Source organism: Mytilinidion resinicola, assembly GCF_010093595.1.
Source record: "Mytilinidion resinicola strain CBS 304.34 unplaced genomic scaffold BDZ99scaffold_30, whole genome shotgun sequence".
In the NCBI taxonomy this organism is placed as follows: Eukaryota; Fungi; Ascomycota; class Dothideomycetes; order Mytilinidiales; family Mytilinidiaceae; genus Mytilinidion; species Mytilinidion resinicola.
In genome coordinates, this window is record NW_022985466.1 from 128,506 (window position 1) to 145,313 (window position 16,808).

General features: G+C 51.9%; 5 protein-coding genes across 5 annotated transcripts; 3 read left to right on the plus strand and 2 right to left on the minus strand.

Annotated features, from left to right (window-relative positions):
• Positions 1-323: 323 nt before the first annotated feature.
• BDZ99DRAFT_468687 (DUF636 domain protein) lies at positions 324-1,286 on the minus strand. The gene is made up of 2 exons (XM_033721316.1): positions 1,159-1,286; positions 324-851 (listed from the first exon to the last, which is right to left on the minus strand). The coding sequence occupies exon 2, from the start codon at positions 837-839 to the stop codon at positions 399-401; it is 441 nt and encodes a 146-aa protein (XP_033569669.1). The 5' UTR covers positions 840-851; positions 1,159-1,286; the 3' UTR covers positions 324-398.
• Positions 1,287-1,426: 140 nt separating this feature from the next.
• BDZ99DRAFT_512370 (uncharacterized protein) lies at positions 1,427-2,871 on the plus strand. The gene is made up of 5 exons (XM_033724625.1): positions 1,427-1,815; positions 1,871-1,943; positions 2,007-2,032; positions 2,090-2,300; positions 2,350-2,871. The coding sequence occupies exons 1-5, from the start codon at positions 1,714-1,716 to the stop codon at positions 2,814-2,816; spliced, it is 879 nt and encodes a 292-aa protein (XP_033569670.1). The 5' UTR covers positions 1,427-1,713; the 3' UTR covers positions 2,817-2,871.
• Positions 2,872-3,507: 636 nt separating this feature from the next.
• Positions 3,508-8,835, plus strand: BDZ99DRAFT_454392 (P-loop containing nucleoside triphosphate hydrolase protein; the record flags this gene model as incomplete). The annotated part of the gene is made up of 5 exons (XM_033718385.1): positions 3,508-3,690; positions 3,892-5,099; positions 5,157-5,390; positions 5,456-5,747; positions 5,800-8,835. The coding sequence occupies 5 exons, from the start codon at positions 3,508-3,510 to the stop codon at positions 8,629-8,631; spliced, it is 4,749 nt and encodes a 1,582-aa protein (XP_033569671.1). The 3' UTR covers positions 8,632-8,835.
• A 324-nt stretch (positions 8,836-9,159) lies between these two features.
• Positions 9,160-10,407, minus strand: BDZ99DRAFT_527148 (uncharacterized protein; the record flags this gene model as incomplete). Its single annotated transcript, XM_033726211.1, has 3 exons — positions 9,160-9,991; positions 10,050-10,180; positions 10,237-10,407. 3 exons carry the CDS (start codon positions 10,405-10,407, stop codon positions 9,160-9,162), a joined length of 1,134 nt encoding a protein of 377 aa, XP_033569672.1.
• Positions 10,408-14,005: 3,598 nt separating this feature from the next.
• Positions 14,006-14,971, plus strand: BDZ99DRAFT_527149 (uncharacterized protein; the record flags this gene model as incomplete). Its single annotated transcript, XM_033726212.1, has 3 exons — positions 14,006-14,140; positions 14,210-14,329; positions 14,384-14,971. 3 exons carry the CDS (start codon positions 14,006-14,008, stop codon positions 14,969-14,971), a joined length of 843 nt encoding a protein of 280 aa, XP_033569673.1.
• Between the last annotated feature and the right edge of the window lie 1,837 nt (positions 14,972-16,808).

Consider the following 16,808-nt stretch of genomic DNA (forward strand, 5'->3'; position numbering starts at 1 on the left):
CTCGGCGGCCCAACTCACTGGTCCGATGCTGGTCCAGAATTGGCGTCTCGGTGTTGGGCCATTATACTAGAACATCTCTGGAGACAGATTTCGCGTAGGGTCGACTAGGAGCTCTGACAAGGATGATTCTATATGCACTATAATCAGGCTGGTTACGGAGTTTGGACAGCGAGGTGAGTTGAAGGTTTGCATTCTAAGCAGCGGCTGAGCCGAAGTTGAGCTGGGCAAAATTCTGATACGAGTTAGGGATACGGCGTCAACTCAAATGGGAAATGGGAGGAGGTAGGTTGGTCGGTAATATACAAAAAAAAGCTACCATACGAGTCTCCAAATAACCTTGATTCCTATCCTGCCAAATCAAAGTCTCATCACCTCCTCCCTCAACCCCAACCCCTAATTCACCGGTGCGGTGGCACCGCCTCAAACTGCGCTGCCTCAATCGGCGTCACCCACGGCAGCCTATCCTTCACAAAACACTCCTTCGTCGGCGCAAAAGCCGCTGGGTCATCCAATCCTCCCGACATGACAACAACGACACCCGGAGCCGCGTCCGGGTAGATGAACAGCGGCGACCCGCAGGATTTGCAGAAGTGCCGCCTTAATGTATTGCCGGAGGTGGTGTTGTTGTAGGCGTGCACGGAGAGATTGGATTCGCCTTTGGTGACAGTGAGAGAGTCGCGTCCGGCATACATCGAGTTGGCTTGGTAGGTGGATCCAGTAAACTTGCGACAGTTGGCGCAGTGGCAGAGAAAGGAGCTGAAAGGGGCCCCCGTGAGATTGTACGTGACGGCGCCACAGAGACAGGAGCCCGTTTGAGTGGAGGGGGTGGCTGTGGACATGGTTCCGGCAATCTTTGAGAGTATAATTGAGCCAAGGGAAGTTTAGAAAAGGAAAAAGACAGACGTAGGGGAGCAAATTTCAATTGTAAATATGAGGATATGGGAAACGAGGCAGTGTACCATGCGATGTACGAGGCGATACGTGTGCTACACCGCTGCTTATATACGCCCTGCGTGTCTTCGTAATCTCCCAGGATTGCTTCCTTGGATAAAGTATCTACAGTGGAGCTCAGAACCGGCGCTGCTCTAAACAGTTTGTAGCATCCTCGGCAGGGTGACGGCTGGAGATAGACTTGATAAAAGAAATGAGGGGGCTGACCGAGGAGGTTGGATCTAGGCTCTCTTGAGAATAGATGCCACCTGCGATGCTGAGGAACTAGCAGGAGAATGCGGTCTTATGCCACTATAAGCGGATCTTTTGGGTAATAGACACGAGAGAGGCACACTTATTGGCGCAAGAAGTAGCATACCCGTCCGAGATCGCAGGATGGCTTACAAATCAGAAAGTGGTAGGGAATTCTCGACTAAGATTATACAACACTTACCGTATGCCCTTCACCCCCGAGAGCTCCGCCGCAGTCCACTATTCCATCGATACCGCACTCCACACCTTTGACAACATCCATCGTGGCCTTGAATGGAATTGTCACTTGAGAAGGCCTCTAACACGTGAGCTCTCGCAACAGCCACGGCTGCGCAGCGCCATTGCCCTGTAAAACCACCGTGAAATGCCGACCATCGCCAGTATGCGGGGAATCCGACAGGGCCGAGGACCTTGACCCTAGTCCTACGAGTGAGCCGCTGCAGCTACAAAATGTAGAACGCGTCTCTAGAATTACCGCGCTGGAAAGAATTGAATTCGCGATTGTTCGATATGGCTTCAGCTGGTCCCAAATCTGCTGGCGGCATCGTGCCGACGAGGCTGCGGCAGGTCGCCTTCGTGACGGATGATCTGGCGAAGGCGAAGAGGCTGTTGGTAGGAAGAACTAAGTAGAGAAAGCTACTATAATAGACGCTGACGATTGCGGCAGACTTCTATTCTTGGGACGGAAATCGTCTACGAAGATCCCAGGGTTGGAGCATTTGGGTTGGCGAATTTCTTGGGTATGGAGCTGCTTGACTTTTTATCTCCTTGCTGGTGCCACTAGCTGACTCTGAAATATATAGTTGCCATTGGAGGAGACATCATCGAAGTAAGGCGCTCGAATTCAAACTTCAACCTTCCCGGCTCTATCTAACGAAAGGTGTAGGTTGTTGCGCCAACCACGACGTTGAGAGCGAGCACGACTGCAGGGCGATTACTCAAGAAAAGGGGCGAGGGTGGATACATGATCATAATGCAGAATGAGGACGCAGCAGCCAGGCGAGAATATATCACATCGAATAAGCTCGGAAAGGTGATACTCAACGACGAGCATGATGATGTTGTTACCGTCCAGTATCACCCGAGTGGCATGAAGGGTAATCTCTTTCTTCCACCCCATCTTAACTATCCGCTGACATGACATAGGCGGCATAATACCCGAACTCGACTCTCATCGCCCTTCGAAAGATAACCCAAAGCCATTGACCTCCCCCTTCTCGCCCTGGCACGCCTGTGGCCCAGATTACAAAGCCTATTCAGCCATCATGAAGCGAAATACACACATACAGTTGGGCGGTCTGGTTTGCCGTCTGGCACCCGGAGACGTTCGCCACGAAGAGGCGCCGAGGCAATGGGAGGATATGTTTGGCGTTGCGCGAAGCCGCGACCTGCTAGCTTTTACGAACGCCCGACTGGGCTTCATGCGCGGCGAGGAAGGGAAGCCGGAGGGAATAGTATCTATTTCCATTGGTGTTACAGGTCAAGATACACTTCAGGGAATACTCGACCGGGCTAGCAAAGAGGGGCTCCTCGAGGATGGCTGGGTAAATCTGCTAGGGGTCAAGTGGTCTTTTTATTTGGCTTCATTCGGGAACGCAAAGACTAAATTATAGACCAAACGCGCGTGAAAGAGGTTGAATATCATCATTACAGGCATCGTTCGACTTCAATTCGTTAATATATCTGCATCTAATGCTTGATAGGCTAATCCAGGATAGGGGATTCCCGTGACAACACACAACGAGCATGGTTTCATCGCCTGCCTCTCTAAATGGATACAGGTTATCGTCTACTCAAACAAGTTAACGAGCACACCAAATGCGCTTGTGGCTTTGGAGCCGTCCCAAACCCTATTTCTGTCTGCTGGGCGTTTTTCACGAGTAAGGTTAGCCGTGCCCAGCACGGCCTCATCCTTCAGGGCGTTTTCCAGCAGCGATCTTTCCTATTCGCTGCAAGTCCCGCTATCCCTCTGCTAGCATCAATGCGTACGCGTCTTATACGGGTTGGTAATCACGATCTATTGGTTATTGGAAAGCTTGTTCGTACGAAACTGTTCCAAGCAACTAGTCGATCTCGAAGCGTCCTCAGGCGCTAAGCCCCATAGCACTTGGCAAGGCTGACTACTGGGTACTGATGACAATCCTAGACATACCGATGCTGGGGGAAAACAATGCGATTGTCCCTTCGCGAGGCCCTTCACTATCTCAGGCAGTAGGGTGATATCTATTCGCCATTCCTTCGCCTCCTGGTTGCTCACATTTCTCTCGTTTCGCATCATACCATTCGCTTTGTGTTATTTCGAAGATGCTACTACCTAGGCAAGTGTGGGCTCTCACGAAGAAGAACCTCGTCATTGCTGTGATACGTCGACCGATATCGACGTTTATTCGGGCTTTTCTTGTGCCCTTGCTCATTGTCCTGCTTGTTGGATACTCTCAAGACTTCTTCTCTTCCGATGAACACCACGGAGTTGGACCAGAGCTTACTGTAAGTGTCATCTTTTCTTCAAGCATAGACTTGAAATGCTCCGGCCCCTTGCTGTATGCAAGGCGCAATTCGAGGAACTAGACTTCACGTCGATGCATGCCTTTAGATTCTTAGAACTACGTTCAAGACCGCATCAATTTTGAGCAATTAACAGGAGAGTAAGTTTATGTCATTGTATATGCTCTAACATTTTCTGGACAGGTTCCATCCTTGGAAGATGCATTGCACTCGGACAACAGTCGGCTCCTCGTAGGCCTTTTTGACAACGGCTTCAAGAATGGCAACGTGTCCAAGATCATCTCGTCTCTATCTGAAACCATTCGAAAAGCCGGAAAGACCCCTCGTTTGTTTGCCGATTTCGTAGAGTTGTCCTCAGAATGTGCTGCTCAAGCTCAAGGCATCTTTCCTTGCTTCGCTGGCGTTGCATTCTGGTCAAGCTCCTCTGAACCCTCCTCCACCAGCACTTGGAACTACACCATCCGCAGCGATTCCAATCTCGGCCTGACTGATGTCAACAGCGGCAAATACAATGCCCAAACTTACATGCTTCCATTGCAGAAGGCTATCGACGATCAAATCGTATCCATCTCCGGAAAGGGTTCGCTGCCTCCGAAGATCGAAAGCATACTTTTCACGGACGACACCGACAAAGATCGACTCAGTAAGACGAAGTCTCAGTACCTCGAGTTCTGTGTTGATATCTTTGGGGCGATTTTCTCCTTCGCAATGGTGGGCATTATCTACCACATGACCGGATTCATTGCTGTGGAACGTGAGATGGGCGTTTCACAGCTCATCGACTCCATGATCCCTGGCGGCTCTTCATCGCGCGCTCGCTTCGTTCGATTCGCTTCAACCTACATATCTTTCACAGCTATATACTTGCCGAGTTGGTTGGCAGTCGGCATCGTCATTGCCACCGTCGTTTTCACCCGCTCGTCCGCCGCAATCTCCATAATATATCACCTGCTTGTCGGTCTCGCCCTCGTCTCCTTCTCTCTCCTCGGCGCGGTGTTTTTCCGGAAAGCTCAACTAAGCGGATCGATCATGACCGTCATCGGGGTGGTTCTCGCCATACTGCCTCAGGTGCTTTACAAAGAGACCCAGTCTATTGCCATAGCGCTTAGTCTGCTGTTCCCGACGTCGAACTACACGTACTATATCACCACTTGTGCGCGCTTCGAGCTCAACGATATGAGGATGAGCCTGAAAGGGGTAGCACCGGAAGATGCTTGGCGCATCAAGGGCTATCTCTCATGGGTGTTCCTGATCATACAGATCTTCCTCTACCCTGTGCTAGCATTCGGTATAGAAGCACTGCTTTTTGGCACAGCATCCAAAGGCCGCAAGTTTGCAACGCCGGCTGATGCTAGAGCTCCGACTGTTGATTTGAAGAACTTCAGCAAAACGTAAGTCGTCATCTTTATCAATTCATGAATGAGGCGATCCCTAACGTGTATTCTCAGCTATAAGCCATTCGGATGGAGTAGCCTCTTCAAGGGCAGAAAAACCGTATATGCCGTTAAGGATTTGGATCTCAAAGCCTACGATGGGCAGATTCTTGCATTATTGGGTCCTAATGGAAGTGGCAAATCGACTACTCTGAATGCTATCGCTGGAACCATAACGACTACCGGAGGATCTATCTCCATCGATCCCGCTGGAGGTTTGGCCTTTGCGCCCCAGGCGAATGTGATTTGGTGAGCTCTAGCCGTTTCCACTACCATCAAGCACGAAATTATGATGTATGCTAATTCATGTGCAGGGGCGAGTTGACTGTCAAAGAGCATATTCGAATTTTCACATCCCTCAAATCCCTCGGCACGTATCACCTCGTAACAGAGACCGATGCTTTGATCAAAGCATGCGACTTGGACAATAAGCGGGATGCCAAATCCAAGACTCTTTCCGGAGGACAGAAGCGAAAACTCCAGCTCGCCATGATGTTCGCAGGTGGCAGTGCAGTCTGCTGTGTGGATGAAGTCAGCACGGGACTTGATCCTATCTCCCGCAGAAAGATATGGGATATTCTTCTCGCCGAACGTGGAAGACGAACAGTAAGTCTAGAGATCATCGAGCGTTGTAAGGATACGCTAACACCATGAGCAGATCATCATGACCACCCATTTCTTAGATGAAGCCGACTTCCTTGCCGATGATGTGGCAATCATTTTCAAAGGAATGTTGAAGGCCGCCGGGTCGACGGCAGCTTTGAAGAGTCAATACGGAAATGGCTACACCGTCACCTTATCCGATGCCACGGATGTTGATATCCCACTATCATCGGACTTGATTACGCGTGATGATACGCACAATCAAACCATCTTCCGACTTCCAGACGGCGCACATGCAGCGGAGCTTGTAAGAGTCCTCGAACAGAAGGGCTTCCACGATTATCAAGTCTCTGGACCCACAATGGAAGAGCTCTTCTTAAAACTCACCGGCGAGACCTATGATCCACGGACCACGGCTGAGCATAAAATCAAAAGCAAATCTTCTAAAAAGAAAGCCAAGACATCCACCGAGGAAGAGAAAGAAGCAGCTGTCACAATCGATGATGTTAGCATAAGTCAACTAAAGGACGGTCGACCGATATCTGCGACAAAGCAATGGAGTATCCTTGTCCGTAAACGGTTTTCCATCCTTCGACGAAGCTGGGTACCTTATTTCGTTGCGGTCGCAGTCGCTATTGTGGGTGCTGGCATCGCCCCGATGCTCATAAAATCTTACAAGCTACCCTTAACTTGTCCTGTACCTGAAGTCTTCACCGACATCAGTAACTATCGATCAGACCTCTCCGCCGGGACTTGGCGACTGCTCACGGTTATGGGGCCGTCTTCAAAGATACCCGACAGTGCGTTGGAGCAGATTGCCAACACCTACTCCTCAAAGTATACCGCCTATCCACAGTATAGCGGCTTCACCAACACGAGTGAGCTAAAAGACAGCATTCACATGGTTGAGACTTTGGATGAGTTCAAGGATTACGTTTCCAAGTTCCAGAACACCCTTTACCCCGGAGGCATTTTCATGTCAGACCCGCCGACTTTAGCTTACTCTATAAGCTACGACAACAACGGCTATGATGGTGTTCTCATGCAAAACATGCTTAATATTATAGTGAGCGGTGTTCCGATATCTACCGGATTTGCCGACTTCCAACAAATCTCTATGCCGGACATTGTGGACTTCAATGTCCTTGCATTCATAATATATTTTGGCCTTATCATGGTTGCATATCCGGCCTTCTTCGCATTGTACCCGACTACTGAGCGAATTCGAAATGTGCGATCGATGCAGTACTCCAACGGCGTAAGACCGCTTCCGCTCTGGCTGTCTCATCTCGCCTTCGACTCTTGCTTCATCATCGTCATTTCTGCTGTGTGTACCGGTCTCCTATCCATCGCCACGCCAGCTTGGTTCAGCATCGGGTGTCTCTTTGTTGTCATGCTCCTCTACGGAATCACGGCTGCTCTCCTCAGCTACGTCATCTCCATGTTTGCACCGTCCTCGGTTGCAGCATGGGCTCTGGCTACATTTAGCCAGCTCGTCTTGTACTTTGTGTACTTCGGCGGCCTGATCGGTATCAAGTCGAACTCCCTCTTCATTGATCTTCTCGGCGAGATCGACAAGATGCACTGGACTGTTGGGCTCATCTCACCCGCCGTCAACCTTCTACAAGCCCTGTGTATCGGCCTCTCTCAATTTGCGCTACTATGTCATAAAGAGGGTACCTCAAACCCAGCAGCAATCACCCTCTACGGCGGCCCAATCCTCTACCTCATCCTCCAAGCCATATTCCTCTTCCTCCTCCTCCTATGGTGGGACAGCGGCTTCGTCCTCCACTCCCCCTTCGCCCGCACCCCCATCCATTCCAAAGACCCAGAAGCCTACAATATCCTCCCTTCCAACGCCGTCGAGCTCTCCCACCTCCCCTCCCCCATCGACAGCACCAACCCAGCCCTCCGCGTCGCCAACATCACCAAGCGCTTCCATAAGAACCTCGCCGTCGACGACGTCTCCTTCGCCGTGCACAGCTCCTCCATCTACGCGCTTCTCGGCCCCAACGGCGCCGGCAAAAGCACCCTCATCTCCCTCATCCGCGGCGACCTCGCCCCCTCGCCCTCAACCCCCCACCCAGCCATCCACGTCGCCAACATCCCCGCCCTTACGCACCTCGCCGCTGCGCGTGCGAAGCTCGGCGTCTGCCCCCAGTTCGACGCCGCCGACAACCTCTCCGTGACCGAGACCCTCACCTTCTTTGCGCGCATCCGCGGCGTCGCCGACGTCGCCCACAACGTCGCCGCCGTCATCGCCGCGTGCGGGCTGGGGCCGTGGGCGACGCAGATCGCGGCGCGGCTGTCGGGGGGCACGAAGCGGAAGCTGTCGCTCGCGGTTGCGCTGGTGGGGAACCCGGCTGTGCTGCTGCTGGACGAGCCGTCGTCTGCGCTGGATGCGTCGGCGAAGCGGACGCTGTGGCGGACGCTGCAGTCCGTGGCGAAGGGACGGGCGGTGGTGCTGACGACGCATAGTATGGAGGAGGCGGATGCACTGGCGGACAGGATTGGGATTGTGAGTCGGAGGATGTTGGCGCAGGGGACGAGGGAGGAGATGCGGCGGGAGGCGGGGGATGCGTATTTTGTGCATGTGGTTATGAGGAGTGCGCCGCATAGTGGTGAGGGGGAGATGGAGGCGGTTAAGGGGTGGGTGTTGGATGTTGTCCCCGGGGCGAAGATTGAGAGGGCGACGAGGGGTGGGCAGGTGAGGTTTGAGGTGTCCATGGAAAACGCGCAGGGGCTAGGGGTGGAGGGGTTGTTTGGGTTGTTGGAGCGGGAGAAGGACAGGTTAGGGGTGGAGTTTTATAGTGTGGGGAGGGCGACGCTGGATCATTGTTTTGTGGAGATTGTGAGGAAGTATGGGGGGCAGGAGGATGAGCAGTAGGAGGATTTGGAAGGGGGGTTCATGTTCAAGGCGGTTGCCTTCCTATTTGTCCGGATTATTCTGAGGTCGTTGAAGTACTCCATACAGTGGTAAGCGAGTGGATATATTCTGTTATGCAAGTCCTCATTCATAAGGTCATGGCTTTGCTATTCGTTTCTGCACAGATATGAAGATGTTGGTGTAAGTAGGGCCTAATGCACAGGGAATAGAACTCTGAATTATGTGTAGATCGTTTTGAGGTTATCGAAGCACGTCAAACGAGTTGAAGCCGTCAGTGTAGAGCAAGTCCTAATCCACAGGGTGAAGAACTCTCAATTGTGTGTTGATCATTTGAGGGTGTCGAAGCTCGTGTAACAGCGGCACGCATATGGAAATGTGAAGAGAAAGCCTGATTCTATTGGATTTTTTGAAGCTTATGTACTGAGGCCGTGTATCAGATGGTGATCCATCTGTCCTTGCACTACTGATGATACCCCCAGGCATCCTCCCACGCCACTCGGACAACTCCAGCTTTCCATGGCACCCTACTCAATTCCTGGCTCCGTACGTTCCGTTGGCCTTTTGAGAGCGTGTGACGGGTTCGTTGCGGGCGGGCAGCGTCTTGGCCGCTGAGGTTCTAGTCGGTTGGGTTCGCTTTTTGGGGGGAGGTACGGCAGCTTGAGCCGCTCCTGGGCGGCGTTTGGGTGGTCTAGAAGGCTCAGCTTCTGTTGTTGATCTTGGCTGTGCCACCGTCGCTGTACCATCCTCGTCTTCCGCTTCACTTTCTTTGGTGCCGTCGAGGTTGGTGAGGGATTGCCAGTGCTCATTGATCAGTGCATCCGCTTTGATTTTACCCTCCATCCCTCTGAACCTACCCACGAACATGCTCAGTCGTGTCATCTCCATGAGCACGGCGGGAATGTCGCCCTTGTCCCTGAGACTCCTAATCAGACCCTCCCAGGTTTGCATTACCACTACCACAGTTTCTTCCAGACCTGTCGCAGCAGCCATCCGAGCTAGAACTAAAGGATCCGTAATCCGGGCTCGAAGCATCTGGGATAGCTCTTGGGATAGTTTTTGGGTATCGTCATTGTCTTGTGCCAGTTGCGTCATGAACGTATCGGTGACAAGCTCGAAGAAATTGTTCAGAGGGCCTCCATTCCGCGCGTACTTGTAGTTGAACCAATCGAGAGACTTCGTTGCCGGATCCAGTAATGCGTCTTCCTCCTCCCCAAACTTTTTGATTTGGTCGAGCACGTTGAAGTCGGCCATAGTGAACTTCGGCAGGTTCGGGAAATCTTCGAATTCATAGCGAGCGTTGGGGTCAGAGTTATTGGAATATTCTCTCTTTCCATCTTTCCAACAGCTCTCATGGTCGTTCCTTCATATCGGTAAGCTAAAGTTTCTCGAACGCTTGAATTTGCTCGGATAGATTATACCAGAAACGCCGAGGAAGACGCCCGTACTTCACCCAGCATCCGCCACTTAGGTTTCCCGTGCCGTAGTGATGGTGTCGAACCGCGGATGGACTCTTGAACTTTTTCATGCAGAGACCATGGTAGTAAGGTCCCTTTTCTGGTTGTTAGTAGGATCTCCGAACTGCTGAAGTAGTTTGTAGAAGCGTACTGGTCTATAGCCGGCTAAGGATTCGGTACCCGTGTGATCCTCGTCATCGTCGTAGCCATCGCCATCCTCATCATGACCTCTGCCAATCGTGGCTTCGCCGTCAGTTTCGTTGTTGACACCGCCGTTGGCATCGGATTCGATTGTCTGGTGTCCGTGCGACGCTGTGGACATGGTTGAAGGTGGTGAGTGGACTTCGAGGTGGAGTTTGACTGGAGGTGAGGTGGAGATTGCCTTGAGGTGGGTTCAGCGTGGGCGTCTGGCGGGAGTGGGGAGCCTTGTTTTGCAGCCGGCGTTAGGAATCACGTGAACCACGTGAGACTCGCTTAGCACAACGCCGTCCCACAAATGAACCTCGCTTCTTCGACGGTCTTGCCGCACGACATTAGCAACACTAATCCATCATTTGTCGCCACCTGCACGCCTCTCTTCTACCTCCTCAACTAAAACTCCATCGCACTATCTACTCGAACGCACAGTCTCCATGAAATCATATCCATCGAGTAAGTCATCTACCCCGCATCCAACGCTGCCATTCATCAGAAGCCGGTCTCACCCAGCCCTTCCTAGACCAGGCTCTCACCATGGCCTCACGAATATCGCCAATCTCGAGCCTTCTTCTCCCTCGGCTTACGAGTCCTTGGCCTCCCGGCCTGCATTGATAAGTTTCACCGGGAAGTTCCCCGGACGTGGCTTGCCGCTACTCTTCCTCTGGCTCTGCGTGGTGCCTGGGGCGACCGGATTGGGCACGCTGCTCATGAAACTCACTCTTCAGTTCACGCAGAGGTCTGTACAGTGCCTGGAGCGATTCCTTACAAAGTTCAACGATAGAGAAGGTCACCAACCTCCAGCAAGCGATAGGGCGGTGTCGTGCAGCTCCTGAAGCGTCCACTTCTTGAATGACACTTTCCAGTCTGTGCCTCCGTCCGCCTGCGCGTTGGAGTGACTCAATCGTGTTGGCTTTTTTGAGGGTCACCCTACAGTCTGTGCAGGCGGGAGTTTGCGTTGATCAAGACCACTGAAGGGGCCCCACCGGGCAGTTTATGCAGCTCTTCACATAGTAGTGGATGCTACCCAGGCCTGTTAGATCTGAAACTCTTGCTCCTTAGCGCCTGGAGGATGGATAGCGACAGCGAGATGTTCCACGTTAGCGGGATGTCTCTCGGCAGCGATATATCCTCCGATAGCGGGAGATCCCATGTTAGCGGGATGAGTCAGCGCTCGTACAAACTTCTCTGGTGCTCTGCGAACAGTGAGCTTCACATAGTAGTGGATGCTATCCAGGCCCGTTAGATCTGAAACTCTTGCCCCTTAGCGCCTGGAGGATGGATAGCGACAGCGAGATGTTCCACGTTAGCGGGACGTCTTTCGGCAGCGATATATCCTCCGATAGCGGGAGATCCCACGTTAGCGGGATGAGTCAGCGCTCGTACAACCTTCTCTGGTGCTCTGCAAACAGTGAGTTGCTACTACTGGGGAACGCTCGTGAGATCTGCTTCTCTCGTGCTCCTGCGCCTGGAGGATGCATAGCGACAGCGAGATGTTCCACGTTAGCGGGATGAGTTTAACGTTCTTACGGACTTCTCTGGTACTCTGCACAAGGTGAGTTGCAGCAAAATCTCATACCTACCGATGGTACTGCAACCTCCAAATGAAACCGATCGAGCAACACTTTGAACACCGAACCGCGCCAAATTCCACAACTTCCTTCAACAAAATCTCGAAACACATACACCCTTCAGTCACGCGGTATATCCAACGATCGTTCCTCCAGAGTCGTAGCCTTAATTGGAGAAAACTCTTCTAGGACGTTCTAGGGATTCGGATTTCGGCTCTTCATTCACGTATATAGCTCTATGTAGTTCTCTTTTCCCCTTCTTCAAATCTTCTCGAGGTTTCCATGAGGGGGTTTTTAATGAGGCTACTATTCACTCCCCAAAGACTTTTTCTGCGTGATGCAGTGATTTGTGACTGCATCTAGAATTCTTTGAGGGTATTGAGGTAGCTCAAACAGCGGTAAGCATTTGTAGGTCTGTTCTCCTTTGGAGGTGAAGATTGCAACCCCCAGCGTGTAGCTTTTACACAGTATTAAAAGATTGTAAACAAAGCCGCTTTAGGAAAAGACTCTAGATCCTCAGTGTCGGAATATCGGATCGTATTCTACGTCTAATTCGCGGTGTTAAGGCTGTCCCACCCAATTGTAAATTTTGGGAGGTGCTGAGGACGATAAACAACACTACTAAAATGTAAAATCTTCACCTCTTAGCATAATAACTTAGTTAGGCAGACCGGTAACGGAAAGTATAGTGGCCTCGGTACTGTGTCATCGATGTTTAAGTATCAGCAAAGGAGGAAGTGAGGATTTTCGGGGCACGCAAGCTGACATAGAATATGATTTGAATCAGCTCTTAGCGGGAATCACAGTTGCTTCATGCCATCACGGCCAAGTTCAAGTGGAGAAATCTCATGTCGAGATGGTAAATTGGGTGTTTCGCGCAGTACGATTGCACACCTATGGAGTACGGTACATTGGTAGTCTTCCCAGATCTTGTGGGCCCTCGAACCCATCTCCAACAGACCAATTTCTAACGCCCTATGCGGGATACAGTGGTGAGGTGTCCAAGTTGGGCTTGCCTCTTTGTGGTACTATGTCAGCCGATAGTTTGTCGAAGTGTATCGAGGCCAAGGGAACTTGACGTCCCCTGAGTGCCAGCAAGACGTGGAGGTCTTCATCGCTTCCATAGCGGGTAACGAGATCCAAGGCGATGCTAAAGACTTTGCTAGTCTGTCGGATATCTATCATGGTCCTGCTTTGAAGATGCTCGACGGTGGTCACCATGAACTGCTCCATGGTATTCGGATCAGGCGTCGATATCAAGACTTTCATCAGCTCGTGCTCGATCTTCGCCGTACTAGCTTTATCTCTCTGCGTATTGCTTGATAGCCTTGATCAGAGTGGTGTAGAAATGGTGTTCCGTGCCTTCGAGATGTGACAGGCAGCCTCCGATAATGTCTGTTAAAGCTCCCTGACTTTCCATCTCGTCTTCGTTGCACAGATGGGACAGCTCGAGTTCGGGACGGTGGTAGGTTTGGCGTTTGACTTAGTGCGACCCTAAGAAAAGTAAGCTTTTTGGGCCGAGCAAGAAGTGATAAGGCGGCTGTCCGTGAACGCCTCCATATCACCCTGCAGCTTCCAACCTCTATTCACCCTGAAGAAGCGAAAAAGCATTGATATAAAAGAAGAAAGTCAAAACAGAACTCGCCTTCAGGTCTGGATGTAGTTCGTCAAGCGACGGAAGGTGGTTATTAGCGGCTATTGATCAAGAGGTGGAGAGAGGTAGATGAGGGGAGGAAGGATCAAGGTAGGCTACGTTATAGGAAGACTTTGTGACGCCAAGATGCCAGTAACTAGCACGGACACGCTCATGAATTTACGTGCGACGTGAAGTTGACAGCCGTGACTACCGAGCTACCTCTTGACTCATCAGCTACTTGTTTGCGGCGGTCCTCCTGACGACGGTATCGACAGAACAGCAGTGACACCCAGCCGCCCCGGAATCGGTCCATTCGCTCATCTAACCACTTGCGCGACCCAATCTCCGAGGTCGGTTAGCTGTCTCTGTGTCATCGCTCTCTCTGTGTCATCGCTCTCTCTGTGTCATCGCTCTCTCCGTGTCATCGCTCTCTCGCAGCTAGCTGTATCAACTACACATCAACACCACGCAGTGGCCACCCTCGGCGTCTCCTCCATACATCCACACCCCCGCTCAAAATGGAAGAGCATCCGACTAACGCCGCCGCCGGCCTAGGCGCCCTGCTTCCGCCACCGAGCTCATCGCAAGCACCCGTGCACCCCGTGGCCTCCCATTCTGCCAGGCAAGATCGCATCAAGGAACATGAGCTGGCTGTCATGGACGGGGAGTCTCTCAAGGAACTAGGCATGAGGCTCAACTAAGGCCAAGATGCTCTCTCGCAGTTCTTACACATCATCTACAATACTTTCCAAGAACAGCGAGCAAAGGCGCTGGTCTCTTCAGAGGCGCATATTGAACCCATCCTTCAAGGCATTCTGCAGGAGGTTCTACAATGCCTTCAAGTAAACACTACGGCAAAAGTCCTATTCAGTACTCAAGGAGAGCATGAGATCTAGGAGGACCTTCTCGATCAGATGATTCTCGGCTTGCTTCGCTACTGCGAGGCGGATATTCTTGTCCCGAAACTCAGACTTCTTGGAGCCACCGACCGGGCCCGCATGGAGCTTCTCGATGCGTACTCTTGCAAAGTTTGGTTGCTACTTCTTATGTTTGTCACTGTCTACAAAAACAAGAAGTTGACGCAAGAGTGCCTTCGGTTGCAAGAGCAGTTTCTTGGACCCAGCCTTGCGTCGATCAGGCAAACAGGAGTACTCAATCTTCCACCTACCATCACCAAGCGGCAGCAGAAGAGACTACCGAAGATGACATCACGAGAAGCTGACCAGCGTCGTCGTCGCAGCCAGGAACGACAGGCTCGATGGAGCACGACGAGCGGAGTATTTATGCATCCTGGGTTTGGTATGCATGGCGTAGTGCCCTCGGAGCTGGCACCATCGTACTTGGCTTCTGGAAAGCCAGCTGGTTCTTTGCATGCCCCTGCTGACCCCAGCTTAGCAGTCAGGACCCGCACCGCATCGGAGAGAGAGGAACAAGACAGCCAAAGGGAACAATGTGGGCGAAAGCGGTTCAAGTCTGAGCTGTAGTAGAAAGTGCGGAATAGGCCGGTGGGAGAGGCGAAGGGGTTGCATTCAAAACCTCGACACGGAAAGGGAGGTATGGACATGGTCTTTAGTACCTATAGAGGTGTTGAGGAACCACAAACAGCACCAACAAAGTAGAACTATTTCATGTTCCAGCACAGGAAATCAAGGAAGCGTTTTGCGACGGAGGTTATAGCGGCTTTGGTACTGTAATGTGGTTTTAGTTATGGCAGAGACGGAAGCGATAGCTTTGGGGGTGCGCAAGTGCTCCGGTACCTTCGCCTGAATTAGCTTCTTACGGTGATCATAGGACTCAACACCATCAAGCTATGACAAATTGGGGAAGTCAAAATTGTGAGTTTGCATATCGAGTGCCCTGCGCAGTTTGGATGCAAAAATATGCAGTAGATTGTCCTATCTTCCCTGGCCCGGGACTCTTCCAGCGACCACATCCTTTCTCACGAAATTCCAACTCCATCGCCATAAGCCATTCACAATCGTACAGTCCCCAAATCAGGCCTTCATCTTTGTGGTGCTACTTCCGTCGACAAGTCATGGGGGTGCCCCGAGCCTGACTGGAGCTCGCTCAGCTCGATTGCCTCGCCGAGCTATGGGAGCATTGAGTATGCTTTTGGACTTCGGCGATCAATTCTGCGGGACACTAAAGAGTCAGCTTGTTGGGCTGAGCAAGAACTGAAACCATGCGTGCGCATGAATACACCAAACCAAACGGGCCATCCCACGGCGCCAGCCATGTTTGATCCAAGAGAATCGCCAGTGAGCGTCATGTGAGCCGTCGCCTATATCGCCGGCCTTTGATCTGGCGGAGCAAAGCTCCTCAGATTCGGCGCAAGGACGCGACCCACAGTGAACACTGAACACTGAACGACTTACACTGAATCTTCAACGATGCCGACGCCATCTGGAAATGTAGCTGTGATGAGTGTACTAAGACCAGAATGAACGTCGTGTATGCCGTCGCCTATTTCGCTTGCCATTATACGAGGAGCCATCATGCGAGGAGCACTTGACTCCCCAGGCTTGGGCGACAGCCGGGCGAGTATGACTGAAGCTCAGCGCAAGGACGCAACACATAGTGAACACCACAAGACCCGCACAGCACTCAAACACAGGTCCAGTGAGCAGTGAGGATAACATGCGGATACCGAGTGCGAACATCATGTGATCTGTAGCCCATATCGCCTGCCATTGATTTCGAAGAGCCATTGCGAAAGCTCTAGAGCAGACGCACTCCCCAGACTCGGCACAAGGCTCAGATCACAGTGGACGCACGGGGCACCAGACCGCAGTACCCAGATTCTGCTCACCCGGCGAGGAGCATGGAACGAGAGGAGTGATGTGAAAGAGTAGGTCCGATGAGCAGGACTTGCCTTTGTGGAAACGTCGTAGGCAGCTCACCAAGAGCTGGATGGACAGTGGTCAGGTGAACTGTAACAGGCGGAGGAAGCTCGTCACCGTACCTGTTACGACGTCAGTCAACATCCGAGTAAGACTGAGCGGCGCAGAAGAATACTTGCCAGTGTGGGGTTGCTTTAGTGGATGAGTGGTGAAGAAGAGCGAGGTGGTGAAGTGAACGGCCAATTGGACATCGCGTTGGCCGCGGAACCTGAGCCCCACTCATTTTCCCAGCCACAGCAGCACTAGCCACACATTTCACATCATCCCCAGGTAAGTACAGTACCAGGCCATAAGTTTGGGCACTCATTCTATTTGTTTGGGGTGTCATGATAGGCTATCTAATCCCAAACTAGGATTAAAATTCGACGCAGTGGAAATAGGGCTACCTTTTGACTGACCGAAGACATGCTAGCTGGGGTCC